Source organism: Oryzias latipes, chromosome 11 (genome assembly GCF_053564925.1).
Source record: "Oryzias latipes strain Hd-rR chromosome 11, Olatipes_Hd-rR_3.1".
Lineage (NCBI taxonomy): Eukaryota > Metazoa > Chordata > Actinopteri > Beloniformes > Adrianichthyidae > Oryzias > Oryzias latipes.
The window spans coordinates 10,053,706-10,075,586 of record NC_136247.1 but is presented as its reverse complement, the minus strand read 5'-3'; the positions used below and the strand labels follow the sequence as shown (position 1 = coordinate 10,075,586).

General features: G+C 46.7%; 1 protein-coding gene across 4 annotated transcripts; it reads right to left on the bottom strand.

Moving 5' to 3' along the window:
- Window positions 1-1,813: 1,813 nt before the first annotated feature.
- Window positions 1,814-21,398, bottom strand: nedd9 (neural precursor cell expressed, developmentally down-regulated 9). Of its 4 annotated transcripts, none has more exons than XM_023960021.2 (7): window positions 21,202-21,398; window positions 13,337-13,714; window positions 5,230-5,328; window positions 4,511-4,648; window positions 2,934-4,061; window positions 2,770-2,859; window positions 1,814-2,634 (listed from the first exon to the last, which is right to left on the bottom strand). In XM_023960021.2, the coding sequence occupies exons 1-7, from the start codon at window positions 21,211-21,213 to the stop codon at window positions 2,125-2,127; spliced, it is 2,355 nt and encodes a 784-aa protein (XP_023815789.1). In that variant the 5' UTR covers window positions 21,214-21,398; the 3' UTR covers window positions 1,814-2,124. The 4 variants fall into 4 exon arrangements, with proteins under 4 accessions (XP_023815789.1, XP_078810872.1, XP_078810874.1 ...); XM_078954746.1 differs by lacking the exon at window positions 21,202-21,398 and adding an exon at window positions 16,619-16,751; XM_078954748.1 differs by lacking the exon at window positions 5,230-5,328 and having other exon boundaries at window positions 21,202-21,387.
- Window positions 21,399-21,881: the final 483 nt, after the last annotated feature.

The window sequence follows — 21,881 nt, the reverse complement described above, 5'->3', positions numbered from 1 at the left end:
CGGCCACCTGCAGTAGTGGCTCTGGTACACAAGTGGGAATTCACTTGTTTGTTGTTTAATTCCCTTTGCTTTAATTTTCACAATGTCTACCTGCATGTGAATGGGGTGTTCTGTTCTGTTTTGGTTTTTGTGTGCCAGCTCTGCTTGCAGGTGGGCTTGAGGCCCCTCATGTTTTTATTGTTTTAATCTTGTCTTTTATTCTATTTATATTTTTAAACGTTGGAACCACGTCTCCACTTGGCTGAATCCCCTTTGATTAGTGTGCCTGAACCACTCGTGTTGCCACACAAAGAAAAACGATTTGGGGATTTTTTTTACAGCTTCTGCTGTGTGAGCTCCTCCAGTTTTGAACACCAGGTGGCAGTGTTGCACCATTCAGGAGAAGGTAACAAAAACCTGAGCTCTGGTATGAAATACGATTCGTTGTTCTTTGATGTCTTGATGAACAATGCTTTTGTAATGGATTTGTCTCCATTGAATCCATGTCAATCAACAGTCTTTTTTTATGAGCGGTTCTTTATAGATCAATGTCTGCATATGAGGATGTTCCTATTGTTCTTTTGAAATCTGTGAGCTCCACTCCAGAGTTGAGTCTTTGATTGGAAGCTGTGTAGCTGCAGGATCCTGTCTGACCAACCCTGAGACAAAAATATCTTTAGACCGTTGAAAAGTGTGTTTTCTTTAAAGACGTTTGGTGGTGGAGGAGTTAAGCTGCTGCTGTTTGCATCCCTGGTTGAAGTCGCTTTGGCATGATGTCAGATGAGGGTAACCTGCAGATCAGTTATTTTGGTGTAAAAGAAACTCATTTCTAGCACGTTTTACACTACTTTTGTGTCCCTTCTGTAGCTCAGCAGAATCAGTTTCCAGGCACAAACCTGCTGTGTTTGACTGCGCAGTCATGGTGTCTGTGTCTGCAGCCTTCAACTGCAGGAATCCTTCCCCTCTCTGTTTCTGTCTGCAGCTTTCTGAGAGACCACACTGAGGCTACAAATACTTTCAGGAAATGTTTGTGGCAAGCAGAGGAAGTGGCGGACTGTGCACGACTTCTCTGCAGATGTGGACCTTATGAGTGGTACTCTCTGCTGCTCACACATTTCCTCGCCGACTTGTGAGCCCTGATGAGCCCCTCCTGCAGGTATTGAGAGGATGTTTACCTGCTGAGAAATTGGCAGCTCTAAAATAACTTACCGGTATCTGGTTTGAAGAAGTTCAATGACGGAGATGACTCTCAAAGTCCACAGAAATTAAATTCCTCTGAAACAAATGTTTTTCACCTTCATTGAATCCTCACCTCCATCGCAAAAAAACGGCTTCAGTAATTTGTCGTTTTTCGTGCAGTGATGAATCATGTTGAACGCTTTAAAGACTTCAGGGAAGCTCTCCGGTCTTCTCAGGCTGCAGGATTTATGCTCACATGACGGCTTCACTGCACCCCAAAGAACAGAAAACCTGCAGCAGATGACACGCTTTTTTGGGTAAGGGGCTTTTCTCACGCTGCAGAGGACATCTGCTCTGCCTCCATCTGAAGGCCAACTCCATCCAGCGCTGCATTCACAGAGAAGCTCCAAGCGGGTTTTTTTCAGCCTGAGCTGAGTTTCAACCTCCAACTATTCAGGCCGATCTTTTGTCAAACTTCAAATAATGTCGCTTTTCTTAGACCTGCAGGTCCTGACATGATGTAACTCTTTTGTTTTGTATGGTCTGACTTAATCATTCAACCTTAAGTATTCAAACAGGAATGATTTAAGTCCAACATTGTTAGAATAAAGTATTTGAGCGAGATACGGGAGAAGAACAACACTGAAAAGATGAACACGTTTCAGTCTTTTACTTTTTGGCAAGCGCCACAAACACAGACACGAGTTACAGGCAAATTTACGGTCACACGTCACACTATGACACACCAGCCTCGCTCCACAATGGACCACAGCTCATAAGGTGCTTTACAAATACAGGAATGTCATGAAAAAAAATGTCCGGCGCATCCTGCAGCAACACAAGTTCAGAGTATAAAACCATCTACACAAAAATAGAGCGGGTTTTTACAGAAGAGACTATGTACAGGAAAAAAGCAAATATATATAACCCAGCAGACAGCTGTACAGGAAATGAGATGATGGATGGTTAGGGCTTGGCCATGTGCAGCAGCTGCTCCTTAAACTGCTGTGCGTGGTGAGACAGGTCGGTGACACGGTCCACCATGTCCTGGACGGCGGCGGTGTTGGGGTAGTTCAGAGCGGCCGTTTTGGTTGCTCCCACCACCGTTTTCAGCAGGTCACACAGCACATTACTGGCGTTCATCACCCTGTTGGCCACCTCGGGGGACGAGGCTTGTCGGGACAGGGTGTCCCCGATGAAGACCAGCTTATGGGCGCTGAGGATGACAAACTTGCTGTGAGCTACAAAGATGCGAGGGGGCTGGCCGGCGCCGACGCAGCCGAAGAAGGCGTCGACGGCGCTGAGGAGCGTGACAAAGTGCTGCTTGCACTGCTCGGCGTAGAAGGCGAGCAGCTGGCGGTCCCGAGTACAGACGAGGGCGGAGGAGGAGTCAGAGGGAGAGGCAGATATCCACTGAGGCACATCGTTCTCTACCGGCTTGATGACCTCCTGCTCCAGCTTCTTGAACTGATTGATCTGTGGAGAAGCAAAAATTTAAGTCAGATGGTCGGCTTTTATGTCTGTTCAGCCCAAGTTCAGGGAGACTGAGCTTCATCTCTGCATGGACATTCATGAAGCTGCGTGAGAGGAGAACCTCTTCATCTTCCTCACCTGCTCCTGACCCAGCTGGACTTGACTCTGCTTGATGATGTTCTCCTTCTCCAGAAGCTCCTTTTGCTGACGCTCAAAGTCTTCTTTCCCCTGCAGGCAAACAGAGTTAAATGAAGCAGAAAGATCTCATATTCCAGCAGAAGACACTAAGCAGCCATTTGTACCTGCAGGTGGACGTAGTCGTAGTCTTCCATCCAGCTCTTTACGCACTTCTCACTGTTGTTCAGGTTGTCTTTGTCCTGGGGGGAAACGGGGAAGGGCTTGGTCCGGCCCCTGTAGTTGTCGTTGTCTGCAGAGGGGGAGGTCACCTGATGTGTGGGGTTGTCCTCGGGCGTAGCCCGCCGGAAAAGCAGCTCCATGTTGCTGCTGATGGAGGCAGCGAGCTGCTTGGCGTCGTCAGGAACGCTGCGGGACACCATGACGAAGCGCTCCACGTCGTCGCTCTTGTTCAGGTGTTTTCCGGACGCCGTCAGCGCGTTCAGACTCCAACCGCTGGCCTCCAGGGTTTGGTTGATCTGCTGCAGGATCTGCTGGGAGTCCTCCAAGCGCCCCAGCTGCCGCCGCAGCTTACAGTGGAGGCTGGAGTCAGATAGGGAGGCGGCGTTCACCGCAGCGCCCCTACCAAACACAATGAAGTCCCTTATAGCGGCCCGGACCCGATCCAGCACAGTGCGGAGGTCATTGGTGTGTTGCTCCATAAGGGGAAACGTCCTCCAGTGCGGGGAGGCTGCCATTGATTGCAACGCCCCTACAGAAAGCTCCACCCCTTGCTGCAGGCGGTACAGCCGCTGCACGGCGGCGTCTGCGTCCAGCGCCAGGCGGCCTTCAGGGGCTGAGCCCGTGGAGGATGAGGAGGTGGACATGCTGCTGCGCGAGCTGCCAGTGCTCGAGAACGACAGCCGGTTCACGCCGTCCGTCACGTCCGTCACCGCGCGCACTTCCTGTGCCGGGACGTCGTAGATGCCGTTTCCGTCAGAAGCGGAGTCTCTCAGCTGGGAGGGCTGCATATTCCGGGGGAAGTCATAAATGTCCTGCTGAGCCCCCGCCCCAGACTGAAGGGCAGACGGGGGCACGTCGTAAATTCCTTCATTGCCATTGGAGTTCAGGTGATGGGGCGGGGGCTCATAGCTGAGGGGGAAATCATAATGAGACTGGGGGCTTTGAGTGGCCTTGGTGAGGGTGGGGGGTGGAACGTCATAGATGCCTTCTTGTTTGTGCTTCAGGGACTGTGGGAAGTCATAGTTGCCCTCCTGGAGGCCAGCGTTGGTCCTGCAGGGGCGGACGGAGTACACCTGTGGGGGGGAGGACTCCTGTTAGTGCTCTGCAGCAAATACAACCCTAAAATAGTGCTGGGGAGGGGGGTGCAGCACGCTCTGGTTTCATGGGAACAAACCTTTAAGTAGTTTGCCTAAAAAAACATTTTATTCCTTTTTATCCTCCCCCTCCCACCTGAGGCAGACTGGCCCCTTCAACAGGGAAGTGGACAGTGAAGTGAGTTTTTTTTTTAATGTGAGGATCTTTTAAAAATCCTGAATTTTCCACCTTTGTTTCCTCATGTTTGGGGACTGTGACGTCCCTTTGGGGGCGCACCCCTCAGAGGATTACAGTTCTGGACCTGATCTGGGCCCTCTACGTCTTTTCTGCAGCTTAGAACAGAGATTTGTTCACGTAGAGATGATGCAGAGCAGAGACAAAAATCTTCCTTCAGACTGAGACAGGTTAGGATGGAATCTCTCCTCACCCCCAGAGCGGAAGGAGGGACGTCATAGATGCCTTGTGCTTTGGAGTCCAGCTGTGGTGGGGGGACGTCGTACACACCCTGGTTTCTGGCTCCGGCGTACTGCGCGGGGTACATCTGCCCAGGTGGAACGTCGTACACCTGAAAAGAAGAACTTGATTTAGCCTCTAGTTTCCAAAGATTGACCTGAACAGCAGCAGGATGACAAACGACAACAATAGCCTCATAAACTACACACACTCCACATCAGTCCACACATCTGCAGGGGTCTGTATCTAACACAAAAACTTAGGCTTGGCTGGAGATTTGAGCAGCAGAACCAAGTCCAAATAGAACCCTGAGGAACTCCTCTATCAGGTGCTGGAGGAGCCACCAGGCGAACAGAAGAACCTGCTCAGATCTTCCACTCTGAAGTTGGAAACCAGCAGCTGCTTTAACGTTTTCCACTGAAACTTCCCATTAGTGGTTTGGTGGATAGTGATGTTCATGGTGTCTGCTCCTCAGTGGGTCATGACTCAGCAGATTCTTGTGATGACTTAAGATCTTCCTCAGTATTCAGGCTGTGGTTTGTTTCCAGATGAGTCTTTTCTGACCAAACTAGGTCACAATTCTGCTTCACACTCATATTAGACACTGTACAAAACCATCATCTGATTCCAGTCCACAGGGCTGGATTATGATGAAAGATTAGAGGTGGAAAACGGGCAATATGAGGCACCTACCCCCTGGGACCTGATAGGGGGTACGTCATAGAGGTCCTGCTGGTTGTGCTGTCCAGGACTGTAGACGTAAGACTGTCCCACCCTGGTTGGGGTCACCACCTTTAAGAAAACAGAGACTAAGGTGAGGTCTGCTGTGTTGATCCTCAAACCATTTTCCATGGCCACATCCCCCACAAACCCACCCACTCCAGATAAACCAGGAGCAGGTAACCAGGACGCTTTTTTAGAAAACCATAAAACAGAAAGTGGAAGCTGGAGATTAAATACAAAGTTTTAATGATAAATCAATTTCATCCATTAAAATCAATCACAATGCATTGATTGGTTTTCCTTCAATCCCATTTTTTGTGGTTCTAAACTTGAGCGTTTGTTCAGTTTCTGTGACTAGTTTCTGAAAAAATAAAGAAGTTCTGTTTATTTGAAATTCCACTCCAATCATCTTTTGATCTATTTTTCAAAGTATTTCCAGTTTATTTTTATTATGATTATGCAAGTTTTTTCCAAAATCACATTACCTGTGTGGATTTCTGGGACTTGGGTTGTGTCCGAATTCCCTCACTACTCACTATATAGTGTGTTTGCCATTTTGTAGTGCTGTCCGAATATACACTTCCAAATCGAGGGCCCTAAAACTTTCCCAGAAGTCTATGCACAAAACCAGTGAGCATCAATGCTCACTAAACTGGCGAATGCAGACCACATTGCATTGCTTTTGAATTTAAATGTATTTGTTTGATAAACCATCAACGTTTTCCTCATCAGAACACAATGGATTCATAAATCATAAAGTGTCATAAAATGCTCATATTGATTAGATTTTTTCTTTTCTGAAATGAGTGAAGACATATTTGCCGTTGTGAGCCTGATGTCCAAATAGTCTTTTATTATCCAGGGCACTAGATAGTTTCCCATTATATCGTTTATCATTTAGGGAGTAGTTTCTGCAGAGAGGCTGAATGTCATTAGAAATTTACTTCTGAGTTGTGGCGGGACCATTGGCCCGGAGCAACTCCGCCCCCAGAACTGCTCAGAAATGCAACTTTAAGCTTAATTCTTTATGTCCTCTACCATCAGAAAAAAGCCACAAGACACAATGAATCCATTTTGTTTTTCAAAGAAAAGAGGATGTGAACTTCCAGTTCTCTGCGCTTGAATGCACTTTCAGGTTTCGAACCCTCAGGTCACTGAGGAACAGCAGAAGCTTTCATGCTTCAGGATTTAGGACGACTTTGAGACATTTCACAGCGTCTGGAGAGAGCAGAAAACAAAAACTCACTTTCTCCCTTCAGTTTTTTATCCCAGCTCTCCTCCCCCCCCCCCCGTCACTTCCAGAGACCCCCACCACCCCCAACCCTCCAACCAGCACGTCTGATAGCTCCTCACAGGAGCACCAGAGCTCTTCGCTGCGTCAGGCCGTGGAGAGGAATGCTGGGAATGTTCCTCCGGAGCCCAGACCTGGAGCCGGGTTCAACAGCAGGGCTCGAAAATGGGAACCATACGTTCAACTTCCTGGCACAGGCGGAGGGGGAAGAGGGGTGCTCAGGCTTTTATTGACTTCTGATTCCACGTCCTGACACCACCCCCGCTGCCCCAGAGGCAGATGAATGAGGAGAAAAACATTATGAGAAAAGGGAAAGCGGTGGAGTCTCCTTGTATGGAAAGGAGTGCTCTTCATTCATGTGGGTCTAACAGCAGTCCACGTGTTCTTCATTTAGGGGAAGTGGCCTCAGAGCTACATGTTGTCGTGAACCTTTGGTTTTGGGAGGGGAGAGATGGCAGGTCCCATCAGGTGTTGTTAATTGCTGCTGTGATTCAGGGGGAGACATTTTACTACAGAGGCTTTTATTCTGATGGGCCAGCCGGCTATCGAGCGCCTTTGGTCTGGTCTTCATCGTTTTCAAGGGTCCTCCATGAGGATGACTCACCGTGTGTATACTTCCACAGCTGCACCATCACGGCTACTAAATTTAGTTCCACGCCACTCAACTGGCGCCGAAAGCTTCCTGCAGCAGACCCCCCTCCCCCCAACACACGCACTTTGTGTTATGTTCTTCATGAAAAGTGCTATCTAAATACGGATTGATTTGATTTACGAAAAGGCACCCTTCACCTGTGCAAACCCTCCTGCAGGTGAATGATTGCCCCCTCCTGTGACTGCAGACAGGTGAAGATCTATTGCATCCCTTCAAAAGGCAAAGAAAAAGGGGCGGAGTTGAGCAAACAAGGGAGCCAAACCAAAACTCCTGTGTTGTGTGTGGAGGGCGGGATTTATGGTGTTTATCCAGCATCCAGGTGAGCTCAGGTGTTGGCGTGTCCCGCTGTTTGAGAGGGGTGGTTATGACATCAGCGAGCGACTCATTGACCTGTTTCACAAGCTAATGATGGACGTGGAGCAAACCTGGAGTATGCTCCGACTTCATGGCTCACTGAAGCTTGCCCAAAGAGGGAACAACCAAGCAATCAACCTAAATCAGACATGTTTTCGCAGGAGAGCATCGTTTCCACCAGAACAGAACAAGAAGAACACAGCGAGGAGAAACCATGATCCAGAAAAGTTGGAAAGGTTCGGACAGTGTAAAAATGAAGGCGCTCACAGCCAATGCATGCCAATGACGTGAGAACATGTCCAGTCATATCAAAGCTGAGGATCTGACAGACACCTACCAATCACAAAACCACATCCTGATGGAACGCAAAGTACGATTACCTTTACAGTTTGATTACAAAAAATGATTAATTTGTTAGAATCATTGACTGTATAAAAAACTAGACTAAGCCAGTGAGATTTCACCCATAGGTTCAAACGAAAGAGAGTCAATTCAGTAGGTTTTTTTTTAGCGATACGGACGCAACGCTGGAACCAGACGACATCATTATTGGTCAGAGCTGATCTAAGTCAACATTTCTGTCAACCATTCCCACCAATCAGGAGTGAGCTTCTTGGAAGTCCACACCCCTTCCACTCGAAAGCAGGCTAGACGAAATCAGTCAAACGTTTGGAATGTTCGACGTGAGACCACAAACTTTTATTCAAGCATCCGATTGGCTAAGATATAACTTGACCTCCAAAAAAAATATTAGCATTTGCAAGTGATGAAAAAGATAAAGGCGAGACATTTATTAGCATTCTACACACAGTTACACCGACTATCCAAGTATGAAGACCGTCTTTTTCTAAAGGCCATGTCACACAGCCACTACGTTGGACAACATTTTGCGCATTTTCCACGAATGAAATTTCTTTCTATCATGATCCTTGTGAATTATGCAGTTTGTGTAGTTTACATAGTTTATACGCAATTATAATCTAATTCTTACGCAATTGTGTGTGATTTTTGCGAGATGCATAAGCAAATTCGTGGCTTTCCATGACCGTTCCAGGTATGTCTGACGGACTTTCATGCATGTACAGCGGGGAAAATAAGCATTGAACACGTCAACTTTTCTCTCAAAAACCATATTTCTAATCGAGCTATTGACATGAAATTTTCACTAGATGTCGGCATCAACCCAAGTAATGCACACATAGAATGAAATCCAAACATTTATGTCCATAAATGAAGTTATGTGTAATAAAGTGAAATGGCACAGGGAATAAGTATTGAACACATGAAGAAAAGGAGGGATAAAAAGGTCTGGCAAGCCAAGAAAGCAGCTGGAGTTTGTCTGTATTCAGAAGGTTAACCTGCCCCTTATTGGTGCAAAGTAATATCAGCTGGTATAGTCCTGATTGATGCCTTTTAAAAAGGTTTCTCACCAGCAAGGTGTTAGACAAGAAGCATTGCATGATGGGTAAAAGCAAAGATTTGTCCAAAAACCTACGCAACCTTATTGTTGCAAAACACACTGAAGGCATTGGTTACAGGCGCATTTCTAAACTTCTGAAAGTTCCAGTGAGTACCATTGGGGCCATCATCCGGAAGTGGAAAGAACACGGCATTACCATAAACCTGCCACGGCCAGGTGCTCCTCGCAAGATTTCAGACAGAGGAGTCAGAACAATCATCAGAGGGGTTCTCCAACAGCCCAGGACCACTCGTGGAGAGCTTCAGAAAGACCTGGAATCAGCAGGTACCGTTGTTTCAAAGAAAACAATAAGTAATGCACTCAACCGCCATGGCCTCCATGCACGCACACCACGCAAGACTCCATTTTTGAAGAAGAAGCATGTTGAAGCTCGTTTGGAGTTTACGACACAACATTTGGATAAACCCATGACATTCTGGGAGAAGATACTCCTGTCAGATGAGACCAAAATTGAACTCTTCGGATGTCATAAGACACAACATGTTTGGAGGAAAAATGGCACCGCACATCACCCCCAAAACACCATACCAACAGTCAAGTTTGGAGGTGGGAGCATCATGGCGTGGGGCTGTATTTCAGCATGTGGTACTGGTAGACTTCATATCATTGAAGGAATAATGACTGGAGAAAAGTATCGAGGCATTCTTGATCAGAATCTGCTGTCATCTGCCAGGCTGCTGAAGATGAAGAGGGTGGATCTTTCAGCAAGACAACGATCCCAAGCACACAGCCAAGGTAACACTCAACTGGTTGAAGAAAAAGAAAATAAAGCTGCTAGAATGGCCCAGTCAATCACCAGACTTGAATCCAATTGAAAATCTTTGGAAAGAACTGAAGATCCGGGTTCACAGAAGAGACCCCAGGAACCTTGAAGATTTGAAGGCAGTTTGTGTGGATGAATGGGCCAAAATCACACCTGAGCAATGTATTCGACTGGTTTCTCCATACAGGAGGCGTCTTGAGGCTGTAATCACCAACAAAGGTTTTTGCACTAAGTATTAAATAAATTTCAGTAAGCGTGTTCAATACTTATTCCCTGTGCCATTTCACTTTATTACACATAACTTCATTTATGGACATAAATGTTTGGATTTCTTTCTATGTATGCATTACTTGGGTTGATGCCGACATCTGGTGAAAATTTCATGTCAATAGCTTGATTAGAAATGTGTTTTTTGAGAGAAATGTTGACGTGTTCAATACTTATTTTCCCCGCTGTATCACCGATGTATAACTTTGATATGACATATTCAACGCACATATCATGTAAAAATTACAGAATTGACGCACTAATTCTGGGCCCTATTTGGCTTTTACGTTGATTTACATGTTCTTTGCGTTCATACTTTTTCCATGGTTTTAATGTGTTTTATTCGTTATACATCTGTGAAAATTTCACGTGAAAGACCACGTTTATTCACGTATGACCAATTTTCATCCGTGCAACATACGCAAAATGTACGTAGTGGCTGACTGAAATAGCCTTAACCACAGAGGAGAAAAAAGTTCTGGAACCAGACTGGTAGCATGGGAGTGGGCGGAGCCACCATCGTCCTTTCACACCTTTTCATCGATTTTACCCACAAAGCACTTCCTCCTGCTGATGACTTGATGATTTGAAACCCATGAGCCAAACAAAGTTTCCGTTCACACCTCCTCATCTTTCTCATCAGTCTGTCTGCATGTGCCTGCAGCGCCGTCAGCATGCCGCCATCAGGTCACAGAGTCTGAACTGCTTTCTGCCCTAAACCATCACACGTGTGTTTTACGTAAAGTCTGGACTTCTTGTCTTTAAACTGTTTCTTTCGCTCTGCTGCATCAACGCAAGAGAGCCTCTATTAGAGACAATGCCCTCCCCCTCCCCAAACTTAAAAACCCCACCAGCCCATTAAAGAACTAATCAAGTCCTGAATCCCACGAGGACGACACCATCTCTACTTCACGGACGGGCTTTCAAATCCAAATAGACGTCAGCTTAACGATGATCCTCTGTGATCAAAGCAGCGTTTGAGCGCCTGCAGACGAGCCAGACTATCTCTTAAGCTCCGAGATGAGGTCCTTGGGGGGTGTTCACCCGCCTGAAAACCCTGTATGTGACCACCTCTCAGCAAACCCTCCTCTGGCCACAAAATCCATACCTCTCCCCTCGCGTGATGTTGCCATGGAAACTAGGATAATCATGGAGCAACAGGAGCATTTCTGGTGTTCTGATTGGATTTTAGGTTCAAAATCACAGACTAGCATAGGACTTCTAAGGTCTATGAGTGATTCTTATTATCCTTCATCACTCTCTAAACTTCCCAGTGGGCACTTGGAGCAGCTCTCACCCACCAACAAACCAGATGATGGCAGCCTGGACACATATGAGTGAGGAGATGCACGCCAATAAGAACAGCGTCAAAGGAAGCCATCCAGGTTTCCTGCCTCGAGGCGGACTTTTGTCACCCCCCCCCCTCCCATGCGCTCCCTGGATGCTTATCAGCACTTCCTCTATCTCTTGAGCTTTTGTTAAAGCAGAAAGTCTTTATGGCACCAATAAGCAAACCGATCTTTGAGGAGGAGACCAAACAAGGAGCAGAGGTAGGAGACCAGGGGTCAGAGAGGGGGGGGTCTGGAGGGAGCAGACAGGACCGGCTGTCATTGTCATCGCCTCAGTTAAAAAAAGAAAGAAGGGTGGCCAGATAGCCTAGAATTACACACCTTTCAAAGCTGCAGACCCCCCCCCCATCCCCATCTCTCCAAAAGGGGAGGAGTATCTCTCTGTGCATCCAGAGAGTGGAGCTCAGAGGGGGGGGGGCTGTTACATCAAACCCAACAAGCTGAGAGGCGGCGAGTGCCAAACCTCAGATACCTCTGTGTGCTAGAACCTCTGCCAGGAAGAAAAATAAGCAGGCGGGGGCCAACGTGTGACCTGGAGGACCCAAGAGCATCACGTCACAAAAGAAACCAGTTTTTGAGGGAGGGAGGGAGGGAGGGAGGGAGGGAGGGAGGGAGGGAGGGAGGGAGCACTGTGGGTCCGGTAATGGGACTCAGAAATCAAATCAAGAAACTTAAAAAACAGTGAGCAGAGAAGCTCAGAAAAGTCAGAAATGTCTGGATGGAAAAAAGAACCATCATTTCCTTCCTGGAGATCAGATGAGCTCATGCTCTTTGAATGTTGCATCTTGGGCAATCAAGATGAGGCGCTCCTGCCAGAAAATGGAAAGTTTGTCATGCACCTCCCTTTTTACAACTTCAGTACGTAGATGATTGGCCCTGCTACCGCCGTGACGAAAGGCTGTTTGGACATTAGGTGTACGGGTTACCACGTGACTTCATTCATCTCCTGAAGGCTGATCAGCAGGAAACACACCTGCTGACAGCATGATGATGTCAGCATCAATAGATCATCATGCCTCCATAATTAGTTTTAGAGCTGACTCAGGGAATAGCAAAAAAAAAATCATTTTTTCTGCACCAGGTGAGGCAGATAAACATCTGGATTGGAAAATTCCACATATTATTTACTTTGTAGCCAAAATTTAATGTTAGTCTTTTTATTCATTTACATCTGAGCCAGTTTCCTGTAAAATTTGACAACACTATTGCCTCAAAGCAAGCTCTAAACAGGAAGAAAATACAAAAAAAGCGACTTGTCCTCTGACCAGCATACAAATAAGAGCCTGCAGCATCTCGCTACACCAGTAGAGATTACACAGTAGAGATTTTTAAACTTTTCTATGACTCCTGATTCTTCAGATTCACACTGTCGTTGTTTTTTGTGTCCTCCAAAGACACAAAAATGTCTCTCTTTGGTTCAGTGGAAAGTCTGCTTGCATGAACCAGAGACGTTCGAAGGACTCAAACCAGGAGTCTAGCATGATGCATTCATAGATCAAAAGCTTGAACCAGTTTAACATTTAAATTCTTTAAGGAAAGTGACATCTTTACACAGGAACTCTGGGAAATTGGAGTTTCCTTGCAAGGTTCTCAGGATTGAAGAAGCCTGAGTAGAGAGAGGGGGCTCTGCTTCACCAAACTAAACAGATCTGCTGTTTGCTTTTCCACAGCTGCCGCTCACATTTGCTGCCTCTCTGCAGCTCAGACTCGCTCTGCAGCGCACAGGGCGCCAACGCACCACCACCGGAAACGCCGCTGTGGTGAGTGTTGGCCCACAGCTTCTGCCTGGTCACAACTCCACCTCCCTTTATGGCCAATGCAGAGAGGGAGGCTACGCCCACTATGTTTGTTTGCCCACTTTATGCAAAAAAAATTCCAAGTTTCAGCAAAAAAAGCAAAAGAATTTTAGGTTCTGTCCTACCTTGTTGGGTGTGTTCTCGCCGCAGAGACCCCCTCGCGGTGGGACCTGGTAGACACTCTGCTGCTCTTGTGGGACCTGGTAGACATTTTGCTGCTCTGGTGGGACCTGGTAGAGCCCCTGGGCCCCTGCCCCACCTCTCTGCTGGTGGCCCTGAGGGGGAGACGGAGTGGCTGACGACGGGGCCTCAAACATGGGTCCGATGAGTAGCTTCAGGCGGTTTCCGGGGGCAATGCCCTGGCGGCCGTGCAGGGAGCAGAGCCACCAACCCTCAAGTCCCCCTGTGTTCTGCTCAATGACAGTCAAGATGTCCCCCTTCCGGAAGGCCAGCTCCTCAGGGGACTCCGGCACGTTGTCGTACAGCGCTTTGGCCATCAGATTCTGCAGAAAGGGGGAGGGGCTTAGTTTTTGATGCAGTTTACAGACTTGGATCACAGCCCGAGGGCAGCTCAGCATTCTCAGTGAACATGTGACTGGCTGCTGAGATAATCACCACAATCTGCAGATACCATGATGATAACTCTGGAGCCACCATCATGAATTCTCCTTCTTCGGCTCATTTCATGCACGCTCCATTTACCACCATTAGGACATAATTGACTAGCTCAAGGGTACATCAACATGAGGAGCAGGAAAGTGATCTTTCAGCAAACAACCAACGACTCTGCAGCAGCATCGACGCTAAACCGACACCCGCCTCTCCACAGAGGTCTTCATGGTAGAAAAATCCAAGGTGAGGTGACGGATGCAGATGAAACTGCTCACTTTTAATCCCCAGCAGCTGTAATCTCTCAGATGGATTAAAGTCCAGCATAAACAAACTGCAGAAAAACAGAAATGTAATTCCATTATAGACTCAATGCCTGTTCTACTTAGTGCACAGACCTGCTCATACGATTGAACCTCTGACACAGACACTGAACAATTGTTTGTGTTTCCTCAAAATCCTGCCATGTTTGTCTTTTGTTAACCTTTGGATTTATGTTGGCTGACTATACAGCACCTGACAGGAAAACTGGATACACCTGATCTATTTCAGAAAATACTGCAACTAAATTCAAGGTGGAGACTGTGCCGACTCTCTCTGTCCAACCTCCTGCCAGTACGAACTAGGAGAACTTGCCCTGCTGATAGTTTTACAACAAATTCATTGTTTGATGAAAAAGTGCCAAAATCAGGAGACCGGTTCTTTGGTTTGACATTCGGTTAAAAACATTAAAACAAGACTCAAGAAACTTATAAGAAAGTTTGGATCCATAAACATAAAACACATCAACGTCATCTGGAAAGACAGTTTGATGGTTTATAAGAAAATGTTGGTTCACATTTTCCTATGGATTAAGACTCATCGTTGTGTTGGTTTGAGGGTTCATGTAGAACCTAGAATCCCAAACTCAAGTCTAGATTGAGACTCATACTTCTGTTGGTTCAGATTCATGTAGATTCAGACTTATAGTTCTGTAGCCCATGGGTCCGTGGGTTCGTCTGTGTCTCTCGACAATCTAGATCAGGGAAGGGCAACTCCAGGCCTTGAGGGCCGCATTTCTGCACGTTTTCCAACAAACCTTGCTCTTGCATGTTCCAATTGGCTGGACACACCAGGTACCAGTCATAAGTAGGGGATCGGATATCTTGAAATTATGCAGATACACTGGCCCTCGAGACCTTGAGTTGCCCATCCCTGATCTAGATTGAGACTCTTAGTTTTTTCGTCTATTGGTAAGTGGCGTCCCTCTAATTGGTAAATGGCGTATGCATCCACCCACACAAATTTACAACACTGATTTACACTACACTGCCGAACACTGGCAATGCTGGGTTCAGTGTCTTGCCCAGGAACACTTGGACACATGGGTGGGGTAGGCGAGAACCGAACCTGTGATATTCCAATGAGAGGTCAACCGCTCTACCTCTGCACCGCAGCCATCTCTAGACTGAGAATCATAATTCTGTCTGTCCATGTGTTCCTCTAGAAGTAAGGTTTGAAGACTTCACAAGTTTCTTCATAATTGAAATCTATCAGAATAATCAAATGAATTTATGTGAAGCTCATTGGCTGATGACAGTCAGCTCTCGCCTGGAGGAGGTCTAACTGAAGAGGGAAAGTAACTGCACAGGATGCCATGTTGTGTTGAATCTGAGGACCGTGGATAAATCCCAGAGGAAACAGATCTGCTCTCTGTGGTTCCGTTTTTTATAGGACCACTCAGGTACACAGGGATCCTCTCGGTTTTACAGCGTCTGCAGACACGGAGCTGCAGGCCTCAGAGCTGATGATATCTGAGAGCTCAGTAAAGTTGTAAACACGACCTTTAGCAGCGAGCAGGCTGTTAGCTGTAATAACAGCCATGAAACTCGCTATCAGAAGATCATTACGCACATGCCAAAATGGTGACACCACAGACAGAACAGGGGCTCTCAGACAGGTCTCTAAAAGTGAACCCCCTGTTGAATTTTTGTTTCTCATCTTCAGATCTTCATCTTACAGTTGATCAGGGTCCCACTGCAGAAGTAGAGCTCCTAGAGGTCATACTCAATACTTTCTGAAAACTTTTGAAGTTCTTTTATGGAGGTTTTCTTGTCCTTTTATCCAAATATCAATAGAGGATTTAAAGAATTGAGCTTCTGTTTGGTGTGGACACAGCTCTGGTTCATCTGTGAGTCAGTCACCTTCTCTTTGAATCTATCATCACTGAGAGTTAAGAATCTTAAATCCTCAGAGCAGCTTTAGATGAAAGAAGAGTGAGCAGGAGGGGGAAAAAAACAACTTTAGGAGACTTTCAGAGAATTCCTGAACTGAACCTATTTGAAACACGATAGGAAAGTTTAAATCTCTGGGAGAGGAGTTGTAGAGTATTCACATTGAGAGGTTTGGTCCTGGTCTGATCCAAAACTGGTTTCCCCTGATGCTTCTCTTGTTTTGGCAGTTGAAAGCTTACTTGAACTCTGGTTTGGACCAAACAAGAGAAATGTGCTATTCCAAAAACAAGGATTTCTGTTAACATGCAAGTGAACTCTGGTGCAGTTCATTTCAGTGTAAATGCAAATGGGCTTTCCTTTTTTTTTTTTTCCATTTGATATTGGTCGGGCAATAGCACCCTCTAAAAAATAAGCAGTAGTGGGAATAGTTTATTTTTTGTTCCAAAGTGATTAAATGTGACACAAACTTCACAGTCACACAAATAAACATGACAAAAAAAATATCTGCAGCCCCACAAATGTTTCAGATTCAGTTGGTGGCCTGAATTCCTTCCGTCTGAACCCTCACTGACTCTCAGCTCTCACCTGACAAACCGCCTGAACGCCATTTTGGGGCTGACCTATCCAGGAACGGAAGGGCCCTTCCATGAGGTCGGGGCCTCTCCCCTGCCTGCAGTCAGAACGCCCTGGGTGGGTTTCATCCTCTCTGGGGCGCTCATCAATCTAATAATGATGAAGGCAGCTTAGCTTAACAAGCCAACAAATACTGCGAGTCCCCTGTTGCAGAGGCCAAACACACAACCACACCGAGGTGGAAGAAACCCACATTGCCATGGCAACCAGGGCCCTCCTGTTTGAAGCCCAAACAAACAACCTGCTCCCGAAATAAGCTTGACTGTGAGAAAGTCAGGACAATGTGGGCCACAGTGCAGCAACAGGAGTCCCGGGGCGGCTCCAGCAGGCTCCTGCGGCCTCGATTCATGATGCTAAATATAGAAAATAATTATAGTAATGACGGCAATGAGGACCTGATGGCTTCCCGAGCTGCTCCTTGGAGCGCGGCCTGCTGCGGGTGAGAGCCAGTTCAGAGAAATGGGCCGTGGAGGGTTCTGGTAAAACGGCCACATAAGAGCCTGGTTCCTGCTCCACGTCAGGAGGCGGCACAGCGGAGGTATATGTAACCGTGTCAACCCAACGTGAAAAACCACATCATGACTTACGCAATCGGCTGGTGATGAAAACGATCAAAGGCTCCGCTCTTTGTCCGTCAGCACAGACAGAGCTGCTGCTGAAACCAGCGGGAAGTGATGCTGAATATAACCTCAGTCAGGGAGGGGCCCTGTCACCCCGGGCAGAGTTTCTCCACAACAAATCAATAAAGTCGGTCCACGTCAGAGGGACCGAATGTCCACAGTAAAGGTTAAATCCGTCAGCAGCAACATTTACGGCTCAATCTCACAAGCGTCAGCTGATACTTCATCTTGGACTGCAGTCTGATGCAGGATGACCTTACAGAGGTGTGTTACCACGGGTTAGAGACCCACTCTGATAAAAAAATATGTTTTTGGTGTTTTACCATGTCCTTGTGATATTTTTCTGAAAATGGAAGACATATATTAGCAAAATTAACCTTACAATTGTATTTATGAGTATTTCTTTATTGAAATTGTTGTGATTCAGGAACAGACAACAAAAGGCTGTTTGTAAAATATCGTATTTGTAATGAACTCTTTTGTAATGAACTTTTTTTTTATTTTGGCTAACAAAACAGCATAATCAGAATTAAAAAAACCTAGGAACCCTTATTAAAATACCTCAAAAGATGATCAGAGTGGGTCTTTCAGAAATCATAAACACTTCTTCATTTTGTCTCTGATGTCTTTGACTATAAATGTTAGTCTGAATTCTAATCAGAAGATCCAGATCAACAGAGACAGAACAAAGCAGAGCTGGAAGCACCACTTTCCAAAAAAAGCCTCTTCACCCGAGTTCAACTCAGGACCCAGGACTGCTTATGGTTCCTTATGGTTCCATCTTCTTCACTGTCCCTCACACGAAACGCCATTTTAGAACTTCTTCTTACAGTAAGGACAGGCTGATTTAGCAGGTCTCTCCCCCAGCAGCTTACAAAACCTCCTGCTCGTCTTTGAACTCCTGTAATCAGACTCCGAGCAGATCATCAAACCAGGCAGCATCACTGTAACCCTCAGAGACCAGCACTAATACAGTCAAAGGGTGGGGGGGCTCAGACTTTCTCTGTGGGACAACGTTGGTTATTTTACATGCCAGAATCGCAAATGAGCTGCAGATTCTCTTCAGCGTCCGCCTGATTTCACGCTGCGCAGAGACGAGGATCCAGGATTAGCGGAGAGTATGCACCTCCCATACCAGGCAGCACCTGGGGGAGGGAGGGGGGTGGGGGTGTTCATGGAATGACTGGTGAAAATCTGGGAGGCAGAATCACACACTTGCACCAAGGTCCAACTGCAGCTCAAACTGTGACCCCCCCTGAAGGGGAAGGACCCAAAACCAGATCACTTTTTCCTAAAAGAGGACTACAGACTGTCTGGGTCCCTGCACCCCCCTCACACTCCACCCCACAAAACGACTGTTTTCTCATGTTAATAAGGGCGTCTCATTTGAGGACACAAAGTGTGTGTGTGACTTGGGGGGGGGGTTCACTGTCGGCCTGAGAGAAGTTCCCACAAAAAACCTGCACAGGGGTAAAAGTGGACAAGAGCGTCCTGCAGCACAAGACGCCACTTCACAGCGGGAGTGGAGGTGGGGGGGTCATGACTTTTGGCAGAGACACAAATTATGTGCTAAACTTGACAGGGGGGGGGGGGAGGCGTTAGCCTCATGCTTTCACTGTTTGCACTTTTTGAGGAAAAGTATGCTCGCTTCCTGTAAACACACACACACACCACTGCATTTGCCCTCTCATTTCCCCATAACTTCCGCTCTTTTTCATTTTCTACAAGCCTTTCTGCTTCACAGCTCCTCCTCCTCCTCCTCCTCTTCTTCTTCTTTGCTCTCATAACAATGCTACCCCCACCTCCCCTGGACCTCACTGCTTTGCAGTAAACCACGGGCGGTGCACCCGCTGACTGCTATAGCCTTAAATTCCTGCCTGGGGTCCAACCGAAAGGCATCTGAAGCAATGTCTGAGCGGAACCTCTTGATGGTGTTGAGACCTCAGGTAACCGTGGCAACAAGAACCACCACTCTGCAGCCCTTCAGCACAGTTTTACAGATGCAGGATAGAAGTGGAGGAGAAACACTTTCGTGTCTGCACTCCTTTTTCCTTTCTGCTGAATGTCACTGGCTGCTCAATCCTCATTGTTTACATGTCGCTGTAGCCCCTTGCCACCTCCTTTTGGCTCAGCTGACTGTCAATCACACTGTCTGAGTCGGATTATTGAGATTTAAAGGAAGATTTGGATTAGATTCTTTAAGGAAGAAAGGTTTGGGCTTTCAGCGATGGACCACCTTTGGTCATGTGACTGGTCAGTTTGTTTGGGGCTCATTTAAAGTCAGTTTTAGCTCAGAATCATCGTCATCTTGGCTGGGTACGAAGAGCGAGCAGGACAAATGAGTTAGTTGTTGGAGCACGCTTAGTAAGATTCCAAAATCTCCTGGGAATCAAAAAGGAACACCCCATGTTTTGCCCGAATACTATCTCAAATTTAATGGACAGTGCCCCAAGTGGTGACCTGGTGAACTGACATGGCTCCAGTTTTTAAAGAACACGAGCACGAGTGGCAGCTCAAATGTTATGACTCGAACCAAACTGAACTTTTCTAGAAAAAAAACGGAGAACATCCGTGGAGAAACTTCTTGAAGGAAACAAGCTTTTTTTCCCCCTGGTTCATATTAAAGACACTTCCTGAAAACATGCTGGGGTAAACTTTAGAAAGCTTCTCAGATGTTCATTAACTGGGTTAGTAAAAGGTCACCTCCCGCCCCCTTTAGACTGAGCGTGCTCTGTTGCTCTGAGTCGGTGGGAACAGAACAAATGTGATCCGTGTCAGAGCAGTGAGACAGATCTGTTTCCAGGCTCTCACAGAAGCTCCTCTCAGCCCTTTCAGTGTTTTTCTTTCCTTGGATCATGTTTCTGCCTCTGCTCTGCGTGTGCGAACTCATCCGGGGGATTAGACGCATCATTGTGCAGTGCGTACGGCTCCTGGCCGCACCTGAACACCTGCTGGAAACAGTCTGACATCAGCTACGTGCCGCCGGAGCCCAGCTCGCTGTAAATAACTGACAGACGCAGTAAACCCTGCCACAGCCAGGAACTCGATCGTCTTGCTGTGACGTGACCCTGGTCCTCAGAAGGGCTACTTCAAAGCTCCAGCCACCCTCCACTCCCAAAAGGGATGTAGTAAACATAGGTAGACGTGTTTATTAATAAGCAGAATCCGTATGTAGAAGGGAGGGAAACCAGGGTGTCAAAGTACTCCCTGGAGACACCATTGTGGGTCACAGACAGTTGCTTACTGTTTATCTAAATGCAACCATGGAGACCAGGGCCTCTTTGTTGATGATGACTCAGTGAAGGCCTCAATCACAGCACTGACTAAAAAACTGAGCGTGATATTGTCCAATCAGTGACACCTGCCTGTCACAGCAATAACGCCAGATTATACACGAATGTCACAGCCATCAAAACCACCATCCTTTTTCCACACGTTCTATTAATATATATTATTGAGATGATGAATGTGGTGGATTCATTGAAGGATGCAACTTTTACATTTTTCTGAACACATCTTGAATAAATATTGATAATATGGAGAGAAATAGCAGAACAATTGACAATAACTTGATGTCCCCAAAGTATTTTTTTGCTTATGTTTTCTACAATTTAGAGTTTATGTAGGAGTTGATCATCTTCTTTACTTTTTTCCCCCCAAATAAAAAAGTTGGTAGATTTCAGGGGGGCTCAGTGGCATGGGGCGCAGAGGGGACCGCCGTGTTCTTGTAGACGCCCCTGCGCATCTTTCAAGATGAAGTTAACCGGATTCTGTACAGCTGAACCTCTGCCTCTGTTAAAAGACGTCCCCCACGCAGCCTCAGTCCGGATCAGCACTTTGAACAAGTTCCTGAGTTAAAATAAGTTCTAAACAGAACGTCGCTGACGGTAAAAAGAAGCCAATCCCGCCACTTACTTTATATTTCATCCCGCCGTGCGTGTCTGAAAATCAGGGGAAAAGTGACGGAAATCCTCCTGGACGCGACACAGGACCACTCATCTGAAGAACTGCCGATCCAGAGAAGGTTCCGTTTGGATTAACGATCCATCCGGCATCGGAGACAGAAGAACAACTCTTCCGAGAGTCTGTCCACCGACGTCTGAGCCGCTTCAGCAGACAGCAGCGGCTCTGCACCGCTCACCCCCAAAGCACGTCGTTGATTGGTCAGAAACCCACCACGGCCCCGCCCCCGCAAATCCCGTCCTCAGATCCGTGACGTCATTGCATGGATTTAAAAAAGTAAAAGCCGACTCACTCATGTAAGGAGGGTGACGGAGTCAAATCTGTCGTTCAGGGTGAAAGAGGGTAATGTGGTGAACCCTGGACGGGTCACTAGTACACCACCAGACATTAGTTTAGCACTAAGAAAACCCACACATGCGCAGAGAAACCACTCCACGCACGCTCAACTCGTAACAGGTCTAAGGTAAAAGTGCAAACAGCACCCTAAAGCAGCTGACGTCCCAATAAGGAGTCATCAGTCCGAATCATGATATATATGAATAATATTAATGAATAAATATTTTAAAATTTAAAAAATAGCTTTATAGTTACTCAAATTATTTTTTTAGTCCAGTTAATATTTTTAAATTCCC

Excerpts from the sequence above, each read along its gene's own strand:
- nedd9 (XM_078954746.1), bottom strand. The coding sequence starts at position 16,681 with ATGGAAGGGCCCTTCCGTTCCTGGATAGGTCAGCCCCAAAATGGCGTT. Across the intron at positions 4,062-4,510 it reads TCCCTCCTTCCGCTCTGGGG|GTGTACTCCGTCCGCCCCTG; the intron begins GTGAGGAGAGAT and ends TCCCCCCCACAG. Across the intron at positions 2,860-2,933 it reads ACGACTACGTCCACCTGCAG|GGGAAAGAAGACTTTGAGCG; the intron begins GTACAAATGGCT and ends GTTTGCCTGCAG.